The 20,281-nt window shown below is 57.4% G+C and overlaps 1 protein-coding gene across 2 annotated transcripts in view; it reads right to left on the bottom strand.

Moving 5' to 3' along the window:
* Positions 1–1,041: 1,041 nt before the first annotated feature.
* PDGFRB (platelet derived growth factor receptor beta) overlaps positions 1,042–20,281 on the bottom strand; it is a 38,022-nt gene continuing 18,782 nt past the window's right edge. For both annotated transcript variants that reach the window (XM_069483928.1, XM_069483930.1), the window contains 19 exons: positions 19,956–20,083; positions 19,664–19,838; positions 18,863–19,055; positions 18,159–18,274; positions 16,728–16,851; positions 15,940–16,148; positions 12,560–12,654; positions 11,495–11,627; positions 10,958–11,062; positions 10,491–10,601; positions 9,283–9,442; positions 8,121–8,281; positions 7,424–7,542; positions 7,070–7,192; positions 6,236–6,347; positions 5,687–5,786; positions 5,000–5,105; positions 3,923–4,155; positions 1,042–2,737 (listed from right to left, as the gene is read on the bottom strand). In XM_069483928.1, coding sequence (XP_069340029.1) covers positions 2,554–2,737; positions 3,923–4,155; positions 5,000–5,105; positions 5,687–5,786; positions 6,236–6,347; positions 7,070–7,192; positions 7,424–7,542; positions 8,121–8,281; positions 9,283–9,442; positions 10,491–10,601; positions 10,958–11,062; positions 11,495–11,627; positions 12,560–12,654; positions 15,940–16,148; positions 16,728–16,851; positions 18,159–18,274; positions 18,863–19,055; positions 19,664–19,838; positions 19,956–20,083 — 2,687 coding nt within the window. In that variant the 3' untranslated portion in view covers positions 1,042–2,553. The remainder of the gene's footprint in view (positions 2,738–3,922; positions 4,156–4,999; positions 5,106–5,686; positions 5,787–6,235; positions 6,348–7,069; positions 7,193–7,423; positions 7,543–8,120; positions 8,282–9,282; positions 9,443–10,490; positions 10,602–10,957; positions 11,063–11,494; positions 11,628–12,559; positions 12,655–15,939; positions 16,149–16,727; positions 16,852–18,158; positions 18,275–18,862; positions 19,056–19,663; positions 19,839–19,955; positions 20,084–20,281) is intronic.

Here is a 20,281-nt window from a genome sequence, read left to right as displayed (position 1 = left end):
CCATGCTGGCCCATGCTGGCCCCGCAGTCACTGAGCTGCCGTAGCCGTGAGGGGTTGGGGCCTGCTGGGTCTATACCCCTCTGCCCAGCCTAGCCCCCCTCCCTCCGCTTCCTCTGTTCCTCTTCCTCTTCTCTCTGCTCCACCCTCTCTCCTCGTTCTTGTTCTCTGGCCCCCTTGGGCACACTGTCTGCCCTGCTCCTACCTGGGACCTGGAATCCAGGCTCTAGCAGATGCTTCTTTCAGGCCACAGCAGCCTCAGTCTGGACCCGTGGGCAGAGTGGAGGGGAGGGCAGCGAGGACGTCCCAGCTTAGTAGCCAAAGCCAAAGCACATGGTGGCAGGGGTGGAGGGGGGCAGAGGGGCCCAGGCTCCTCAGCATTGGAGCCTTGAGCAGAGTCCTGCCTGCCCTGCATCCTCCAGCCCGACTCAGGGCTGGGCACTGCAGCGCCAGGAACGCCTTCTCACTTCCCACCTTGGGAGATCAAGCCCAAAGCTAGGTCACCTGGCTATCAGCACGGGGGGAGAGTGCACGTGCCCATTGTACAGATGATTGAGATGAGACCCAGCTGAAGGTCCTGTCTGGGGAGCTGCATTTGCCCCACCTGCCCCACTCCACACCCCCTCCCCTGCCCCCAGGCACAGAGGCCCAAACCCACAAGAGACCACACAGTCCATGAGTGAGAAGCACCAGGTTTAATATTAAAATCTTTCCCTTAAAAAAGTACATGGATAGGAAAACTTAACAGCATACAAAATAGCACTTTTGTTGTATAAATGTGAGTTAACGTGAGTCCTAAAAATATTTGTAAACCTAGGTGATTATATCTTTGGTACCGTATTGAGAACCCGCTTCCCCCTCCTTGGGCCAGGCTTTGGGGGTCCTGGGTTAGGAAGGTGCCAACCTGCGTGGGGAGCTGGTACCCTCAGATGGGCTGAGCTTCCCTCGCTCCCTCTCCAGCCTTCCCCCTGCTGGTGGCCTTGGCCACAGCCTTACTCCCTGGCACCTCCAGTGCCCACTGGGCTGGGGACAGTGAGGTGTCATTACTAGGCCTGGGCAGTGAGGAGACCATACCCCCATGGGGTACGGCCTCAGGCATGGGGCAGCAGGCGGGTGCAACCCCCAAAGTGCCCACCTCTCACGCCCCTTTCTCGGGGTACCCATCTGAAGCTTCTTGTCCTTTATGCGACATAACTGTCCTCCCTGTCCATGCTGTCTGTGGCACAGGCCTGGGCGGCAGGTGCCAGGTGATGGGCTGCACAAGGTGAGCTGATCTACCCTCTGTGCCCCCCTTGCCCAGGATAGCTCCAGAGGTCATTGTGGGTACTGAAAGAGGTCCTGTGGTCTTCCCGTGTCCCTGGGCAGCTGCCGGGGGCTTTCCAGGACACTGGCTGTCACTCCGAGTCAAGGGCTGGGCAGCTGCGTTCTTGGGCCTTGCGGGGGGCCTGGGCAAGGGGTGCGGTTCCTGAATCCTCGGAGTGTGATATGTGGTCTGGAATCTCCCCAGAGTCCAGCTGACCCCAGAATGGCAGCTTAGGGTATTTGGCCTTGCTTCATCTGGACAAATGTGCAACCACCTGGAATATTCTAGAAGGTTAGTGCTGGCAGGGCACTTGGAGTTAATGAGTCCAACTTGCTCATTTTTCAAAGAAGAAAACTGAGACCCAGAGAGGGTGAGGGATTCCTCCAAGGTCTCACGGCAGGTCCAACGCAGAGCCGGGGCCACATACTGGCGCATACATGTGGACACTTCACGCTGGCACGTCAACACCCTCATCGCAGACGCGGGGCCCACTGGCCCTGCAGACTCTGGTGGGCGCATTAAGACCGAGGGTGATGGAGAAAAGCCCAGGACGGATGGGCCTGAGGACAGGGACGCAGGCACCTTCTACAGCGAGGTGTGCCCCCAGCGCCCCGGGTGAGGCCTGCAGGCTGCGGTGTCCTGGCTCAGCCTCCAGCATTAATTAGCATTAATTAGGCACGGATGGCCCCAGACCAGCTCGGGCCTGGGAAAGCGGAGACTGGCATCATAGAGGGACTGGCGTCCTTCTGGGTGGGGCAACACTGCCCAAGGCCAGGCCCCAGCTCAGCCGGCAGCCAGGGAGGCCAGGGTCTCTTCCCTAGCTCTTGGGCGGATGAAAGTGCGAGGAGAGAACTATGGCTCCTTGAGGGGTAGCTGGCCAAAGAGTAACCTGGAGAGTCTCCCCGGGGATTCCGAGCTCCCCACCCGCCAGCCAGGGAGAGGATCCCAGAGAGTGGCTCACCAAGCCCGACTTTCCCCTCTTACATATGGGGAAACTGAGTCCCCTGGGGGGAACCCTGGCTCAGAGTCACATGGCCTCCGAGAGGCAGAGGGCTGCTCGTGGTGGCCCCTGCAGTTCTCGTGCCTCCTAAGCCAGCCCCAGAGTGTGGGGCACAACATGCTAGGGGCAGAAGCCTTCCAGAAGGGGATAGCTGGCAAGGGCTGCCTGGCTGACAGGAGGCCCGGCCAGGCCAGGGGGCGCTGGGTGCTGGCAGAGGGGAGCTTCAGGCAGGGCAAGGAGGGGGCCAGCCCCCCTACAGGAAGCTGTCCTCTGCTTCGTCCCGCGGCCCAGGGCAGCCTGAGTCTGGCGGCTGCTCCACCTCCAGCTCGGGCTCTGCCGGGAGCTCTGGCTGGAGCTCGGGCTCCGGCTCTTCCTGGGGCTCCAGGGGGCTGTCGCAGGAGATGGTAGAGGAGGTGTTGACTTCATTCAGGGTGGAGCTGGAGGAAGGAGGCAAGTGGGTGAGGGGCTGGGAAGGAACCCAGTAAGATAACAACAGCATTAATTAAGAGCTTTCTACGTGTCCGACCTCGCACCCTGGGCTTTACACACTTGCGCGCATCTAACCTTGCAGGGGCTGTGCACGGGAGGTGACGTCACAGCCCCATGTCGCACAGCGGGCAAGTGCAGGAGCTGGGACTTCAGAGCAGGTCCAGCCGGCTCCAAAGTTCCTTTCTCACCCTCTGCACTCCTAAATGCACGCGTTATCTCTTTCAGTCCCCACAAGAACCCCTAATGGAAGCACTTTTACTGTTTTCATTTTACAAGAGAGGAAACCGAGGTTTAGAGAGTGAGGCTGAGGTACAGAACAGGGCTGGCACTCGCATCCTGAGCTGTTTGAATCCTGCTTACCTGCCTGGGCCCTGGAACGTAAAACTGTCAGAGCAACGCGGCCTTCTAAGGCCTGTGTGTGCTGCCAGCACATATGGAGAAACTGAGTCTTGCAGAGGAGAAGCCTTCCCAGGGCTCATGGCAGCTAGTGGCAGAGCTGGGACTCTAACCCAGCCTGGGGCTCCTGCAACTTCACCTTGGGCTGGATTTGTTTTGGGGGTGGGTCCGGCCTCCTGGGGAGCCCTCCTCTGCAGCTGAGGGGAGATCCTGTCTGGACATCATGTCCAGGCAACAGCGGGGCCTTCCTGCCCACAAATCTCCTTCCCAGCCTGAATTCCAGCCTGAATTCCTGTAGATACCTCTGCTTCCTACAAGCATGTGAGGCTCCCGGTGGCCCCCAGGGCCTGGTGCTGAAGGACAGACCACAGGCCTACGGCTGGCCAGGACCCCACAGTAACAGCTGGGGTGCTCTGGATGCTAAGTAGGTTTTCTCCTCCTTGGGGCTAGGACAGGGCCTAGAGATGGGACAGTGTAGAGGACCCGTGGGGACTCCTCTAAGGGAAATAGGCACTTGCAAATACGTCCCAGCCCACCCTTTCCCTTCCCAGCCTGCCCTTTGCACCTAAGGCCATCAAAGGTCAAATGAGCTCAGTTCTCTCTTCTATTCACTGGTGGGAATAAGTACTCACTCACGCTAGGTCGCTTACTTCTGCGGCAAGCCTCACACCGCTCAGACACGCGTGCGCACACACACCATGCACACCATCGCCTTGGCCCCAGGGCACAGTGGCTACCTGGCAAGGCTGGGGGAACCCTCCGGGGGGCCCTCCTCGGCAACCTCAGGTTTGGGGTCAGGCAGGGGGATGATATAATCGTTGTCACCCTCGTTGGGCTGCACAGCAGTGTAGAGGACAGAGCTGGTGTCCAGGGGAGATCGGAGGCCATGGAACCCGGGAAAGCGGGCTTGGGACCGAAGGATGGCTGGGTGGTCGCTCCTCAGAAACTCCTCATCCACCTGCTGGTACTTCTGCTCCATGGGGCAGGGAGAACCAGAGAACCAGGGATGGTCAGACCAGAAATGCCGTTAGTGATCATCTAGCCCAGCTCTTCCCCTCTGTATAAACAAGGCAATCAGTGCTCATCGATAAGGAAAGGGATTTGCCCAAAGCCACACAGCTGAGCTGCCCTCCACGTCCCATAGCATCTCGCAAGACAACGTGAGCTCAGGACCACCCAGGGAGGGGCAGTTATGGGACCAGCTCCTGTGGCCCTAACTCCCCCCACTTCAGAGTAGACAGGTATGGGGTCTCATCCTGCCTCAACCTCCTTCGGTGGGACCTCAGTTTCCCTTGCTATGAAATGGTGACATGTCCACTCCATCTCCCAGTGGGAGGACGTGAGAAATGGTCCTAAGGAAGGAGCTGTCTGTGTGTCAGAACAATGTGCGTCTCCTCCTCACTCTGACCCCTGTTGTCGGACAGGGCAGGGTTTGGGGGCGCTACTGGCTCCATTTGCCTTGGACGAGCCTCTGACCGGATCCAAGTGGTCACGTAGCCTGGGGTTCACACTTCTGAAGGAGCCCTACTGTTTGGCATGGGTGCCAAGGCCTGAGGACGCCTGCAGGAAGGGTAGGGCTTAGTCCCCTTTCTCTGCATCAAATGCACTGGCTTCCAGGTAGGATTCAATTTCTCAAAGGTCTGTGTTGCTAAAGCAAATTCAGCTCATAGCTCCAGCCCATGTCCTCCTAATACTGGCAGGGAAACTGAGGCCCAGAGAGGGTGAAGGGCGGTCCCCCAGATACCAGACCATCACACAGAGCCTTGTACCCAGTGTCTGACTTCTGCGCCCACCCCCACGCTGCCTCGACATACCTTTTTGTAACCCTCGCCCAGCAGTCTCTCGAGAAGCAGCACCAGCTGGGAGAAGGGGGGCCGGATCTCAAACTTCTCTTCCCAGCACTTCTGCATGATCTCGTAGCTGGAGACGGGAGAGGGGAGAGGGGTCAGGGGCTCTGGCTCAGGGGTGGGGGGTGGGGCTGGGGGCGCCCCCTCCCAGGACAAAGCGAGGGGTGACAGGTGGGTGTTGTTTTGCCCGTTACCGCCTCTGGACGTTCCCTCGGGAAGCCCTCCCAGCACCCCAGTCCACCTGGTTCCATGGGGCCAACTCCACCTGGGTGAGCACATGACCCAGGTCTGGTCGGTGGTTTTCAGCCCCTCAGCTCAGTGGCTGGTTCCGGTTGGCATGTGACCCCGGTTGAGCCTTTAAAAGTCAGCTCTGGGCTCTTTGCTGGAACTACGGTGCCAGCACTACGACATGAGGCTGGCACTGCTGGCAGCCATCTGGGCAGTGCCAGCTTGAAAATGAGGCTGTAGTGGGCAAAGCCGAGCCCAGGGCTAGAACAAGAGATCCCGGTGACATCCTCTGAACAGCTGCATCCAGTCATGCCCAGGCTCTCCCGATCTCTGAGCTAATACATCTATCTTTAGTTCAAGCAGGTGGAGTCGGGTATCTCTCGTTTGCATCCACAAAATCCTCCCAAACGCACAGGCCCCACTCACATCTCATCAGAGGCGTGAGTGGGCTGGGCCATGCGGTAACCCCGCTTGATGGCGTTGTAGAACTGCTCGTTCATGGGCAGCTCCGGGTAAGGGGTGCCACCTGCCGAGGAGCAGAGACAAGAGACACATTGGCTCAGGGCAGTGGACAAGTGGAGGTACCCTCTTCTACAGGACGAGGAGAGGCACGCTGGCCCTGGCGTGGGAGAGGGGGCTGCGCCCTTGGCATTGGGAAACGTGGGCTCCCCACGGGCTCTGAAAAGCGGCTGCATCCCTCCCCAGGACAGAGGAGCAGAGAACACAGAGCCAAGCAGGCTTTCTGATGTCACTGTCCAACCCCCTCAGTACTCAGATGGGGAGATAAAGATGCCCAGAGAGGGCAAAGGACTTGTCAAAGTCACACAGCAGGGAGAAAGCAGCAGAGCGGGGACTTCAGCCAGACCCCTGACCCCTGTCCCAAGGCCCGTCCCACGGCCCCAGCTGGCGGAGGTGCGAGTGCTCAGACACCACGCCATGCCATGCCCCTGAGGGCGGGGGAGGAGGGAAGCGTACCCAGCGTGAAGATCTCCCAGAGCAGGATCCCGAAGGACCACACGTCGCTCAGGGTGGTATAGAGGCTGTTGAAGATGCTCTCTGGGGCCATCCACTTCAGAGGCAGGAAGGTCTGCGGGGACACAAGGACAGGTGCTGATGCAAGGAGGGACCAAGAGGCCAGGACCCCAGCCCCACTCTGCCCCGGGGCTCAGCTCCTGCTCACTCCCACGCCTGGGAGGGCCCCACCCTCCGCCCCACGCAGTTCCCGGGTCCAGCCCAGAAGATCAGAGGCCGTTTCTGTTCTCACTAGCTGGGGACACGGCAGCTCCTGTTCCTAGGAAAAAGCCCCGGGGTCTGCGGAGACGGGTGGGGGAGCCGGGGACATCCCAGATCACCGCCCAGCTCTCATCCTGGCTGCCTGCCAGGATGGGCCCAGTGTTCCTTCGCTTGGCACTCACTGGAGAGTGGGGAGCTGAGTGACAGGCAGGATATCACGTTTTACCCAGACTGATCCCAACTACTGCCTGTGACCTGCTCATCTGTCTTGCTCTGTCACCTGGGCTTCTTCCTCTGCCTACCACCGCTGGAACCACACATTCGGCCTGCTCCCCCTTCCCCACACCCCTACCCGATCTCAGCTGGCCCCTCGGCCCCATGCACAGCTGGCTGGCTCCCCTTCCTGTCCCCGCACACGCAGCCGGGCAGGCACAGCCCACCACCGCTGGCAGGGCAGGCCACGCGGAGCCCCATACTCATCTCTTGTGAGCTGCGGCCACGCTGATCAGGAAGGAATCTGCGCCTGGGGCCAGAGGCACGTGATGACAGCCCCACTGGCCCCGGGGAGGTACTCACGCTGCCTTTGGAGATGTAGTTCGAGTCCCGCATGATGTCTCGAGCCAGGCCAAAGTCACAGATCTTGACCAGCTTGCCCTCACAGATGAGCACGTTCCTGGCCGCCAGGTCTCGGTGGACACACTGGGTTGGGGGAGAGGGGAGCTGAGGCCTTGGGGACAATTGTCAGGAAAGACTCTCCGTGTCAAGGGCTTTAGGAAAAATGCATCACTTTCCAGGTGTGAGAGGCCCCCCAGGTGTGCAGGTGCTCTCTGTCCCTACCCACCAGAGTGGCCGTGTACTTGGAGGACTCTGGCTGGCTGGGTGACGCCCCTCCCCACGGCCCCCTCCCTGCCCCACCGCAGCCACACGTACATTCTTGGAGGCCAGGAACTCCATGCCATTGGCCACCTGGTAGCTGAAGCCCACGAGGTCCGTGTAGCTAAGCACTGGGGACTCGTTGATCAAAGTTGCCTGATAGGTCCTCTCGGGGGCTAGGCGAGAGCAGAGGGTCACCCGCTATCTCGTGTCTCCTCATGGCCCACGGGACCCCTGCCCTTTGGCTCCTGGGAGCCTGAATGTCCAAGCTACTGACCCTCTAGGTCTCCCCCAAAATGGAGAATAATTCCTGATATCTAACTAAAGCACTCCTACTCTATCAGTGCCCTCATTGGCCAAAAAAAAAATATTGCCATTATTAGCCCTTGGTTCACCTTTGCTTGGCCTGGCCTGCCTGCTTCTCAGGGACACTAGACCGGCCTGGGGCCAGCTCAGAGCAGACCACTTCTCCCCAGGCCCCCAGAGGCCAAGCCTTCCCCCACCCAGCTCTCCCCCTCCCTGTGGGCTGTGTGCACATCTCTGGACCCACAAACAGGGCTTCAGATCAGGGCTCCACTGCACAGCAGCGTTGGCCAGGGGGCTAGCCTCAGTTTCTGCATCTGTGAAATGGGCACAAGGCCCCCTTCCTCCCAGGGTTGTTGCAAGGCTGGGCACGCGAAAGGCTTTGGAAGAATGTATCACGGCGTGGGCATGAGGCTGTGCATGCAGGTGTGAGGACACCGCGTCCACCCACCGGAGGGGATGTAGTTATCGTAAGGGGCCATGTAGCTGGAGGACTCGATGTCTGCATATTTGACGTCTCCTTTCATGTCCAGCATGGGCACATAGTCCACCGACTCGTCCTTGCTCATGTCCATGTAGCCGCCATCGCTCTCCCCAGTCAGGGACACGTGGCTGGGGGGAGAGGAGCATCTCGGGAGAGTCACAGCTTTCCCTTCCCTTCCCCTCCTGCCCCTTGCTCACCCCAGGGGCCCATGGGGTCCTGCCACTCATGGATTTCTTCTCTGGCTCATTCACTTACCCTCTTTCAGTCTGTCGCAATGTGAATGACCACGACTGAGACCCTTCAACCAACCTGTTGGGCTGAGCTGAGCAACGGGGCTGCCAAGATGCCGTAAGGCCCGGACAGCTCACACTCAGAGGCGACTGCAATGTCCCAGGACAAAGGTCACGAGACAGGTGTGTGCAAAAGCGCCTTTTGGTGGCCTCTCCAGCACCACCCAGCCATGATGCCGTGCGAGTGCCCAGCCACAACCCAGCCTGGGCAGCAAGGAACTGCCTTAATACCTCTGCCAGCGGCATCAGCTCCCCATAGAGCTATGGGACCATATACACGGGCGTCTCCATGGGCACGAAAAAGACGGGAAGGAAACTGATCAAAAAGTTGGGGAGGACAGGGGTGAGTTTTAATGTCTTTTGTATGCTTTTCCAAAGTTACTCTTATCTTTGCTTTTGTAATCAGCAAAAGAGCTAAGAAACGTTCTTTCTGGAAAACAGGAAGAGGAGTTGAGTTGCCTGAGGGGTGGTGAGGAGGCTGCAGCGAGGGGCAGAGCTTGGGCACCGCCGTGCAAGTCAGGAGGCCTGGGACCGGTGCCTGGGTGCCCCGCGTGCCCTGGGACAGGAGGGCAAGACACCCACGACACAGGGATGGTGTGAGGGCTCAAAGAGGGACACGTCTGCACAGGGCCTGGCACACTGGGACAGACCTCCCCCTCCACCACCATCATCACTGTTAGTCCCCCGGCTGGGCTGGACTGACTTGTGGAAGAGCCCTGGCTGCAGGAGTGATTCTGCGCCCCCTCCCCAGCCTCTGCTTCCTCTCCTGGACAAGGAGGGGGTGAGCAGGGGCTCCCGGGTGCCCCACAGATTCAAGTCCCCGGCCTGCCTCCCGGTACCTGGGCAGGGGCAGCCCGACGGGCAGGGCATTGCTGTAGAGCTCGGCGCTGGGCGGGCGGCGCTTGTCCGAGTGGTGCTGCAGGAAGGTGTGCTTGTTCCGGTGCAGGTAGTCCACCAGGTCGCCGTAGCGGCAGTACTCGGTGATGATGTAGATGGGTCCTGCAAAGGGACAGGCTCAGGGGCAGTCCCTGGGGAGGCCTCCGGCTTCCCATCACGGCAGGCTAATAACGGGCTGGATGTGGGAGAGGCAGTTGGGCACGATGGCCAAGAGGCTTGGTGCCTTGCAATCCTGGGTTCTTTTCCTCTGTGCTTGCAAGCAAGGCACTTAGTCTCCCCGAGCCTTAGTTTTCCCATCTGTTAAGTGGGGCTACTAATACCCACCTCAAAGGGCTGCCATGAGGATTAGTCAGATAAGGCCTTTGTTGGCCTGGCACATGGCGAGCACACGGTGTTAGCTGTTATCGATGGGTTTTGTTTTTAGACTAAAGCTTGTTTTGGAGTCCAGTATATGAGGCATATAAAAGCAACAGTTTATTATTATCAGTTTACTAATTAAATTCAACTACAATGCATTTACTTAAAGTCAATCAGTGAGAGCTTGAAGATACTGATGAAAACAAAAATTTTGAAACAAGTGATTACTGCGGATGTAAATTAGTCTATGTATGCAATGTACTTCTGTATTTTGTTTTGGTTGCACAATACTAAGGAAAATCCCAAATCTCACAATAAGCAGCTGCGAATGGCGATAACATTTCTTTTCTTTCTTTCTTTCTTTTTTTTTTTTTTGCAGCCTAACCTGTAATCAGAGCTTCAAACAAACACAGTTGGCCAAAGAGGCTTTCTTGTACAATGTGAATGAACGGAGGTCCCAATTAGCGTGCTGGTGGTTTCCAGTGGTGGGAATATGACTCAGCTTAGTGTGATTTGAGCTGTTATCTATTACGATTTTCAAACTGTATCATAAAGGTTAAAAAATGTCAGAGAACACTTTGATTCGGCAGCCGCTGGGACTGGTGACCTGAAGAATCCTTTGGCGGTGAGGGTGCTCTGATTTCTAAATCCCACACCCGTCGGGGACTGTGCAATGAGGGTGCTGGGCAGGTGGGTGTGGACCTCTCGCTGGAGTGGACTGAGGGGGCCAGGGAGGGGCGGCCCTGGCTGGCCAGGTGCTTTCCCAGAGCCCTCGGGGGAGTGGGTTTGGTACCTCCTTTGGTGCAGGCCCCCAGCAGGTTGACCACGTTCAGGTGGGGCCCGAGGTGACTCATGATCTTCAGCTCTGACATGAGGGCTTGCTTCTCACTGCTGCGGGCTGTGGCTGAGGGAAAGGGGGTCTTGCACCAGGCCCAGTCTCTGAGGCTCCGTGGAGGCCCCACCAGAGCCTATTCTTGCTCTTCTGCCCCACCCTGGGCTGCAAGACCCAGGCGGCCTAGGGGGTGAGGACCCACACTGGGGAGGGGAGAGATGGGGGGAGGAGGCAGGGGAGGGAGGGGACATGGCCAAGGGGGCTAGGGTGAGGGACCCTCTTTCCCAAGCCAGAATCGGGAGTGGTGCCGGCTGCAGTGTGACTGCCCGTCCTGTGCCAGCCACTCAGATCAGGCCACTCTGGGAGAGGCTGAATGTGTAGGGTGGCCCACAGGGCCCAGATATTGGGGGGTGGTTCCAAGGACTCACATTTCAGCATCTTGACGGCCACTTTCATCGTGGCCTGCGAATGGCTCAGGCCGTGAGCCGTGGCCTCCACCACCTGCCCAAAGGCCCCGGAGCCGAGGGTGCGTCCTGGGGCAGAGATGACTCCTCAGTTCCTGGCCCACCAGGAAGCTGCATCCCGCACCCTTTCCGCCCAAGGATGGGGAAGAGCCACTCTCTTAGGTCAACTAGACATCCCTCAAACCACCAGAGAGCACAGCTCCTCTGCGCCGCTCAGCCTCCCTAGCTAGACCAAGCACAGGCCTGGTACTCAGCCTGTCACCAATGCCTCCTCTTTTTCCACAAAGGAGTCCCATCTCACAAGTCACAGGGTCCTAGGACCTCGATGCTGGACAGTCCCTGGGGAATCAACTTATCCTCATTGTCTAGAGTGGGAGACGGAGGCCAGAGAAGGCAGGAAAGCAGGCCTACGTCTCATAGCTGCTCACGGCAAGGCTGGGCCTGGACCTCTCCCCCGATCCTGCGTTCCCAGACTGCCACCTGAGGCCTCCCAGGACTGACCAAGCACTAGCTGGTCCCGCGGCACCTCCCATGTGGAGTCATAGGGCAGCTGCATGGGGTCCACGTAGATGTACTCGTGGCCGTCCGAGCTCACAGACTCGATCACCTTCCATCGGATCTCGTAACGTGGCTTCTGCACGACCAAGACCAGGGACGCATCGTCAGAGGGGGCCTTTGGGCCTGAGGCCCATTAGGTCCAGCCCCTTATAGGACAGATGGGGCAAGAGACCCTGAGGCCCTGTGTAACTTCAACACAGCAAGTGCTCAGCTGAGCCAAGGCCTTCATGGGCTCAGAGCAAACAGGACCCGGGGGGCCCCAGAGCGGCAGAGGGGCCTTTGGCACTTGGCAGGCTGAGGAGCCACTGACTGACAAGGGCCTGGCTCATCAGAACCTCCTTCCCAGATTCTCTCAGAGCCTCAGCTGCTCCTCAGAGGGGAGTGGAGGAGCAGGCATGCCCAGAAGTGACACCAGGTAGGGGCACTCTGCAGGATGTGGCTGGCCCTCCCCATGCTGGGCCAGTCACAGTGGGAATCTCAGACAGACGTAACCTTAGAATGTTGAAATCATAGGATGTTGGGATCACAGGATTGGAATCTTAGATGGAGGGATCAGGAGGGGCTGCAATGCTGATTCAGGAATCTTAAAATGTTGGAATCACAGAATGTTGAAATCTCAGCACAGAACATTGAAATTATGGATGAATAGGATCAGAATGCATTTCAGTGGAACCATGGGAGTCTCCGTGAATGAGAGGTGGAAGAAGCCCAGGGGCCCATATAGTCCACCCTGTGGTCTTCTGCCCTGTGCCTGAGATGGGAGGGATGATGCCGGAGCAGGACCTGGGGACTGGGGGACACAGCAGGGGCAGGGAATCCTGGATGGCTTGGGCCAGGCCTATGTCAGCCGAGGCTGCTGGGGCTGGAGGGAGCTCAGACAGCCAGTGTCACTCTATGTAAATTCCCACCTGAGCCCTGCACACGGCCAGATCATGCAGCGTTTAAGGAGTGCAGGAGGCTCCATAGTGGTGTGCCAATCTGCACCCATCGGGCCAGGGTGGGGCTTACCTTCTGCCAAAGCATGATAAGGATGATGAGAGAGATGATGGTGAGGACCACCAAGGCCAGGATGGCTGAGATCACCACCACCTTGAAGGGCAGGGCTGGAGGCAGAGAAGAGAGCAGGCCATGAGCACACAGGATGCTTGGCAGCTGCCCTCCGCTCACTCCGACTCGGGCACCACAAGTCCCCCTGTGCCCATCCTGCCAGAATGGAAGCCCCCTGCCTCCCCACCAGCCTATGATGTCAGACCCCCAGCTTCCTGCTCTGGGCCACACCTCCAGCCTCCCCTGTGAATACCCACGCCCCTAAGGAACTGCCCCAGCTCAGACCCCTGCCGGGCCCCACATCCCTTCAGCCCTTGCCAGGGCCTGGCTGGCCTCGCTGCCACAGCTCTAGCCTGGGTGCAAACATCCTCTGAGCCCCTGCCCATTGCTGGGACCCGCTACTAGGCCAGGAGCCCCTGAGGGCTGGGCTGTGGCTCATCTCTCCTCTGAGTCCACAGACTCATTTTTTTTTTTTAACTTTAGTAAAATTATTTTATTTTGTTGTAACATCCATCTCTAACAGTTTGAAATAAAAATTTCCATGATCTTAATTGAACTGTATGTTGCTTTCTTTTAGAATGTCCCTTTTTTCATTAAAATAATTTCTAAACCACTCTATGTGTTCAACCTTTTGTTTAACACTCAGATATGGGTTTTTGGAAAGGCCACATGTCACCAGCTCCATGAAGTGGCGAATTGGTCCTTGCTTTGGAAAACCCTCCAGGTATTTACCCAGAAATATATGTTCATGAAATTCTGAACCATCATCATCAAAACCTGCTTCATTGTCAATAGGGAATTCTCTTTATCAGGGCTGTCCCGGCAAGGTCAGACTCTAAGTTCCATGCCTGAGTGGCCCACGGACTGAGTGAGTGACCACTGAGGGGCAGTGACTGAGCTCCCAGGGCCCCATGGATCCAGGCTACAGAAGGACCTGCTTCCCCCCCAGTTTCACCCCAAGGGCCAGTGGGGTCGGGGTAGTGATGGTAGCTATAAAGTGTGTCCCCGGGCTCTGGCGCAAGCAAGCAGCGCTAACACGGCCCCGGCCCTGAGTCTCCCCGACCCCAAGGCCTCAGCCTCTGTGCCACACACCTTCCCATTCCTTCCCGCTCTCCCCATCCACCCCCGCCGGACCCGCATCTCCCCTGCCCCACCTTGTCCCACTGGTCATCCATGAGACCCCCTGGGAACCCGTTCCCTCCTCTGTCCCCCATCTGCCCTTCTCTGCTCCCCGGGGTTCCTGTCCCACCTCCCCCTCTGGGTCTTCTCCCTGTCCCCTCCTCCTTCCTTCCCACTAGTCCACATCCTGGGCGGGCCTGCGGCAGAAGCCTGCGTGTTCTAGGCAGCCCTCTGAAGGCACGCGGGGGCTTCATGCAGCTGTCCCATCCCTGGGCGCTGGTGCGTGGCTTCCCCTCGGGCTTTAGTCGCATGAGAGCATCTTTCTGCCTTTGCTCAGAGCTGGCCTGCCACTCGGGCTGTCCACACTGTCTGCCCAGGCGCCCACTTGCGCAGGGGGATGTGTGCACGTGTGGGAGTGTGGGTGCCATAAGGGTATTAAAGAAGCCCACTGTCCACCACAGGGCAGGGGACAGGAGGCAGGTCTGTGTACACAGGCACGTGCATGTACACTCCCAGGGACCTGCCCAAATGCACACACAGGTGTCCGAAACGCCTCACCTGGGCTTCAGAGCCCTCCCTGCTCTGGCTCCTGCCTACCCCATAGCTCCATCCCTCACCACTTCCCCCCCCCTTTTCCCCCACCCCTGCCCCTAAATATCCACACACCCTCTGCTCCAGCCAGGTGGAACTGAATTCCTTTCATTTCTCGGAACCAATTTTACCTCTGGGCTTCTGCACAGGCTATTCCCTCTGACCGGAACACTGTTCTTTACCAGGCTAGCTCCTAGTCATTTTTTAGTTTTGACGTACAGGTTCCTTTTTCTGGGACACTTTCCTGAATCCCACAGCTGGGCATGGGGCCCGTTCTCCCTCCAGGCTTTCCGCATAGAGCGGTGATGCCAAGTGGGACTGCCTAGTTCCTCATCTGTCTTCTCTCTCGGGACTGTGGGCACCAGGAGGGCAGGCGGGGCTGGGCCCCTTGACCTCTACACCCCAGTGAGAAGCTGGGTCCCCTGACTATTTACTGAGTGAAGAAACGGGTGGATCAGTGAAGTACGTGCACACAGGTGCATGCATGCACAGGGATGGGCAGGTAGACATGCAAAAGCATCTGGGCACTGGGAGGCACTATTCATATATGCACAGATTACACATGTATGTGAACCTGCAAACAGACATACACTGCACAGCAGGCATACGTGTATGAGGATTGTGCATGTACATGTTTGCAGAGAGGTGTGCTGCAATTACATGCTTTCAGACATGCCCTATGCCAATTTGCACACATGCACAGAAATTGTACAGGCATTGCTTGTGCATGTGTGTGGGGATTGTGCACCTACAAGTGCGTGTATACAGACATAAGCTCTGTGGGTTTACACACGTCTGGGGATTAGGCATACTCACGTACATGGTTTACGAACATACACTTGGTGGGTTTACACACATGGACGGGCTGGTCCACGCTTGAGCACATGCTCACAGATGTACACTCTAGCTTTATGGGTTTATTTGGGGATTGGGCATTCTTCAGTGCAAGGTGTATAAATCTACAGACAGGCCAGGCGCGGTGGCTCACACCTGTAATCCTAGCATTCTGGGAGGCCGAGGCGGGTGGATTGTTTGAGCTCAGGAGTTCGAGACCAGCCTGAGCAAGAGCGAGACCCCATCTCTACTAAAAATAGAAAGAAATTATACGGAAAGCTAAAAATATATATAGAAAAAATTAGCCGGGCATGGTGGCACATGCCTGTAGTCCCAGCTACTCGGGCAGCTGAGGCAGGAGGATTGTTAGAGCCCAGGAGTTTGAGGTTGCTGTGAGCTAGGCTGACGCCATGGCACTCTAGCCTGGGCAACAGAGTGAGACTCTGTCTCAAATAAATAAATAAATAAATCTACACACAGAGGGGTTTGTACCTGTGTTGAAGGATCAGGCATGCTCATGTACATGGCTTGCAACGTATATATAGTTTACTTAAGCTACATGTAAGGAGACAGTGTTATTCATATCCATGGTTTATAGACTGTGTCTGTACATATGTGTGCCGGCAATGTGTGTTGTGTACTTGCACAGGAACACATGCTGGTGGGTTTCACACCGCTCCTGTGTGCCCATGCGCATGCTGACGCTCCCGCTGTGGGGGCGTGGGCACAGACCCAAGTTCGGCAGTGTCAAGGTGAGGGGTAGGGTTGCCTAGGGCCGCCGAGGCTGGAGGACTCACAGTGCGGCACGACGATGACCTCCTGTGCGTCCTGGCTCGCGGCGTTGCGCAGCGTGCAGTGCACTGACATGGGCCGGTCCACGTGCTGCAGGCGCAGCGTGCTCACCACCTCGAACTCCTGCTCCTCCTCCCAGTACGTCACGTTAGTCTCCAGCTGGCTCTCCTCGGAACTGTTCCCCAGCGGTGTGGGTGGCAGCTCATGTGGACACCTGCCAGGAGAGGCAGCAGGGTTGGCTTCCAGCCCCTTCCCTCTGCAGACAGGGAAACTGAGGCCAAAAGCAGGCGGCGCCACGGAGCGGTGGTGGAAGGAGGTAGGGCGTGTCCCGTTCCTGCTACCTCCAGCTGCCTGGTCGTGGGCTGGTTCCTTATGAGGACCAGCAGAGGGCGCTCCCATCCCAGAACTGAGAACGCTTATTGCCAAATCCACTCCTCTCATTTGACCCCCAGGATCACACAGCCTGCAGGGGGCAGAGGCGGAACCCGAACTCGATCCTGCCTCTGTCCACTACAGGAGAATCAGCCTGGCCAGGGGTACAGCATAGATCTACTGGGTGGGAGCACAGACCCCGCATTGCGCTGGGCCAAGGGCAGCCTGGGGTTCAAGGTAAGGAAAAGGGGCCATTTAGGTCACACAGAGCATCTCCAAGGAGGTGGTAGGTAGATTGGTCTTCCGAGATGTGGCTCTAGCCTGGAACAATATGCCAAGAGCAAGAGCCTGGAATGTAACCTTCACTGAGTCCTTCTAGCCCGCTGCAGGTACCCCCGAGACTGAGGCCCAGGTTTGTCACCTTTTGAAGTCTCTGCAGGCAGACCAGGTGATGTTGGGCTGGGGCATGCCTCGGCCGCGACAGCGGATCGTCTGCTCCCCGCTGGCAGGGTGGCTCTCACTCAGCTCCAGCACACGGACGGGGACTGCATGGAGAGGGTGCAGGGTCAGGAGGTGGGGAGGTCAGCATAGACAGTCGACAGGAAAGGCCCTCAGGGAGGACCCAGGCAGGTCTCACCTTGGGGGAGGGGCCGCAGACTGCAGATGTACATTAAATACCAGGAATCCCATGTGAAACCCATGGAGTCCCTCTCGGGTACTTCAAAGGGCAAGTCTCAGCAGGGTGCCAGTCTGTCCTTGACACCTCTCTGAGACTTGCTAATCTTCCCTTTTAACAAAGAGAGAGCAGTCCTCAGGCTCAGAGCCCCGGCCAGCCAAGCTCACCAAGCTAGAATTTAATGGCATTATTTTGTTTTCTCTGAGTTTATTTTAGTGGTTGCTTTATATTTATGACATGTGACGCTGATTTTCCATGTACAATCGAGAGGTTAAATTTTGCCTTTCCAAATAAATTTATTTTTAGAAAGTCAATTGACAAAACATTCAGTCACTATCGTGTCATTCCTCTGCTCAAAACCCTGTGATGGCTGTTCATTTCAGAAACAGTTAAAGTCAAAGTCCACAGCAGGACCACAAGGACTTATATGATCTGCCCTCCTCGCACCCCCTACTACCCTGTCTCTGCTCTGACCTCATCTCCCACCACTCTCCCGCTTCCCCCTGTTCTGGCCACACAGGCCTTCCTACCATTGCTCTGGCCTTTGCCCTGCCTGGGGTACCCCTTCCCCAAATGTCCATGTAGCTAATGACCTCACCTTCAAGTCTTCATGAAAATATTACTTCCTCAGTGAGGCCAACCCTGATCACTGTATGTAAAAGTGCAACACTCGCCAACCCCCTGCGCCCAGCACTCTCAATCTTCCCTCCCACAGTGTCTGTGACCTTCTAACCTATGCAATTTGCTGGGATTTTCCCCTCTACTGTTTAATGTTTTTCTTTCCCCACTAGGATGCAAACTGCACAAAGGCAGGGAAGTCCTCAAGAGCCTTGAACAGACTGGCATATTGTAGTTGCTCAATAAATATCTTTTGAATTAATAGTACAGTATAAGTGGTATGTGAGAAGGAAAAATCATGGTGTCAGTACATGAATGCCTGAGGTTTTGGAAACACCAATCTAGCCCGATGGCCTCCTTGTATAACTAGGGAAACTGAGGCTCAGAGAGGGGACATGCCAGGTTCACACAGCAGTGGGTCAGTGGCCTTGAACCCAGTCTCCTCAGTTCCAGGCTGCCTCTCCAGCTCCTCCTATGGGTGGGTGGACAGTACAGGAAGCCAGAGGGAATGGGGGTGGGAAGGGGAGGGGAAAGGTGGGGGGAGGGGGTGAGCCTCACCATTGATCTGCAGCTGGAAGGAGAGCTGGGCCTCAGCATCCTCATTGAAGGCCCGCATGGTGTAGTGGCCAGCCTCTGCCACCTTCACCCGCACCAGTGTCAGCTCTGACACATACCTGGGAGTAGGACAGGCAGCTGCCAGAGCTGGAAGAACTCTTACAGCCCCCCACCCCTTCCTGGTACAGACAGGGAGGGGAAGGGCTTGCCAGGGTCACATGGGCATCAGTAGAGGAGCCAGAACTCAAACCCAGTCTCCTAAACCCCCACCCACAGGCAGTTCCCCTGAGCCAAGAGGGAGGGTTGGGAGAATTAAGGGGAGGGGTTGGAGGGGACGTCCATTTCCCTTCACTTCAGAAAGGCCTGACACTGCTTTATCCCAACATATCTCAGTCTCCAGCAGTGAGTGGCCTGCCTGGCACCCTCTTCCCCAGTCATGTGGCCTTTTGCTTCTTGGCTGCTGCCTGCGGGCCCCACCCATCACAAGGATAACTGCACATCTGGGTGATCATCTGACCAGTGTCTGCCCCCTCCACTAGACCAGAGACTCTAGGAGGGACGGAACAGTCTGCTCTGGTGGCTGCAGCATCCCCAGCGCCTGGCACATACTAGGTGTCAGGAAGGGTGGGCCTAGGTTTGTCGAGTGGCTAAAGGCCTCAAAGAACAATAAATAGCTTCAAGAATAGAGTGGCTGGGCGGCTGCTCACCGGGTCTCAGACACATTGCGCGTGGACAGGGCGATCTCGCCGGTGCTGGAGTCGCCCAGGGTGCGGTTGTCCTTCAACCACAGGACCGTGGGCGGAGGGTAGGCCTCGAACACCACCTGCAGTGTCCGGCTCCGGTGCAGCTCAGCGAATTGCAGAGCGCCCACCTCTTCCAGCAGCCGCACGAAGCCGCTCTCTGCAAGAGGTGGCCGTCAGGGGCGGGGCTATGGCTGGCCACCAATGGGGCAGCGCCTTCCCGGCGGCAAGGCTCTTGGAGGCGGGGCATCACTAAATGCCACAGGAGCCCAGTCTTGGGGGTCGGGGCTTTAGGCTTTAGGAACCCAACTGGTGAAGGAGTTACCGGAGCTGGGGTTGAAGTTGGGACCGGGACTGGGTGAGCTTGGAGAAGGGGCCGAATATGAGGCTGATGTTGACGTTGAGGCCGGCGTTAAGGTTGGGACTGGAGTTGTAGTTCCGTTCTGGCTCAGTATTGTGGCTGAAGTAATGGAGCCTGGGACTAATGCTGATGTTTGATTTGGGGACTGGGCTGCCTGGGCCTGGGAGGGCCGTTGGGATAAGAAATCAGGTGGGGGTTGAAGTTATGGGTAGGCGGAAAGTCTAGGTTGAGATAGGGTTGGATTCTGGGCTGACACTGCACTTTAGTTTGGGTTTATCCCAGAATTGGGGCTTTGGTTGGCACAAAAGCTAGGGCTGTACTGGAGTGTGGCTGACTGTACCCCTGGCCTGTGACAGGCTCTGGGTCGAGCTCAGGCTGGGGGTTGGGGCTGAGCCCAAGGCACGCACCAACCACAGTGACATTGATGGCCTTTTCATCCTGATGGTCGTTCACGCTCTCCGACACGTTGCAGATGTAGGTGCCTGAGTCGCCTAGCTCGGCATTGGGGATGTGCAGGATGGAGACGATGTGGTAGGGCATATCCCAGAGGAAGTCGGTCACTGGCTCCACCAGCCGCCCACTCTGCAGGGACAGGTGGGGCAGGCCCCCCAAATCAGGAGGGGCCCATGAGAACTCAGTCTGCTAGCCAAGATATCCATCCCTGCCTGGGCCCTCCTCCAACCCCTGGCCCAGCCTCACCTCCTTGCGGGGGTACGTCCACTCAAAGTTGACCACCTCGTTCCCGATCACAATGCACATGAGGGTGATGTTCTCGCCCTGGCGGACCACAGTCTGCACTGCGTTCACTGAGACATTGATGAATGACACTGGTAGAGAGAGATTGGCTCAGGGCTGGGGAAGTCACCACCAGCCACCGGCACTATAGCATGCTGATGGGGTAGGGGTCCAGAGAGGGAAGGATGACTGGTATAGAAGATTCATCCATTTGGCAAATATTTATCGAATATCGACTATATGCCGAGTACTATTCTAGGCACGGGGGCTACAGCGCTGGACAAAATAGA

Source organism: Eulemur rufifrons, chromosome 10 (assembly GCF_041146395.1).
Source record: "Eulemur rufifrons isolate Redbay chromosome 10, OSU_ERuf_1, whole genome shotgun sequence".
Classification (NCBI taxonomy): domain Eukaryota; kingdom Metazoa; phylum Chordata; class Mammalia; order Primates; family Lemuridae; genus Eulemur; species Eulemur rufifrons.
This window is presented reverse-complemented; position numbering and strand designations above follow the sequence as displayed.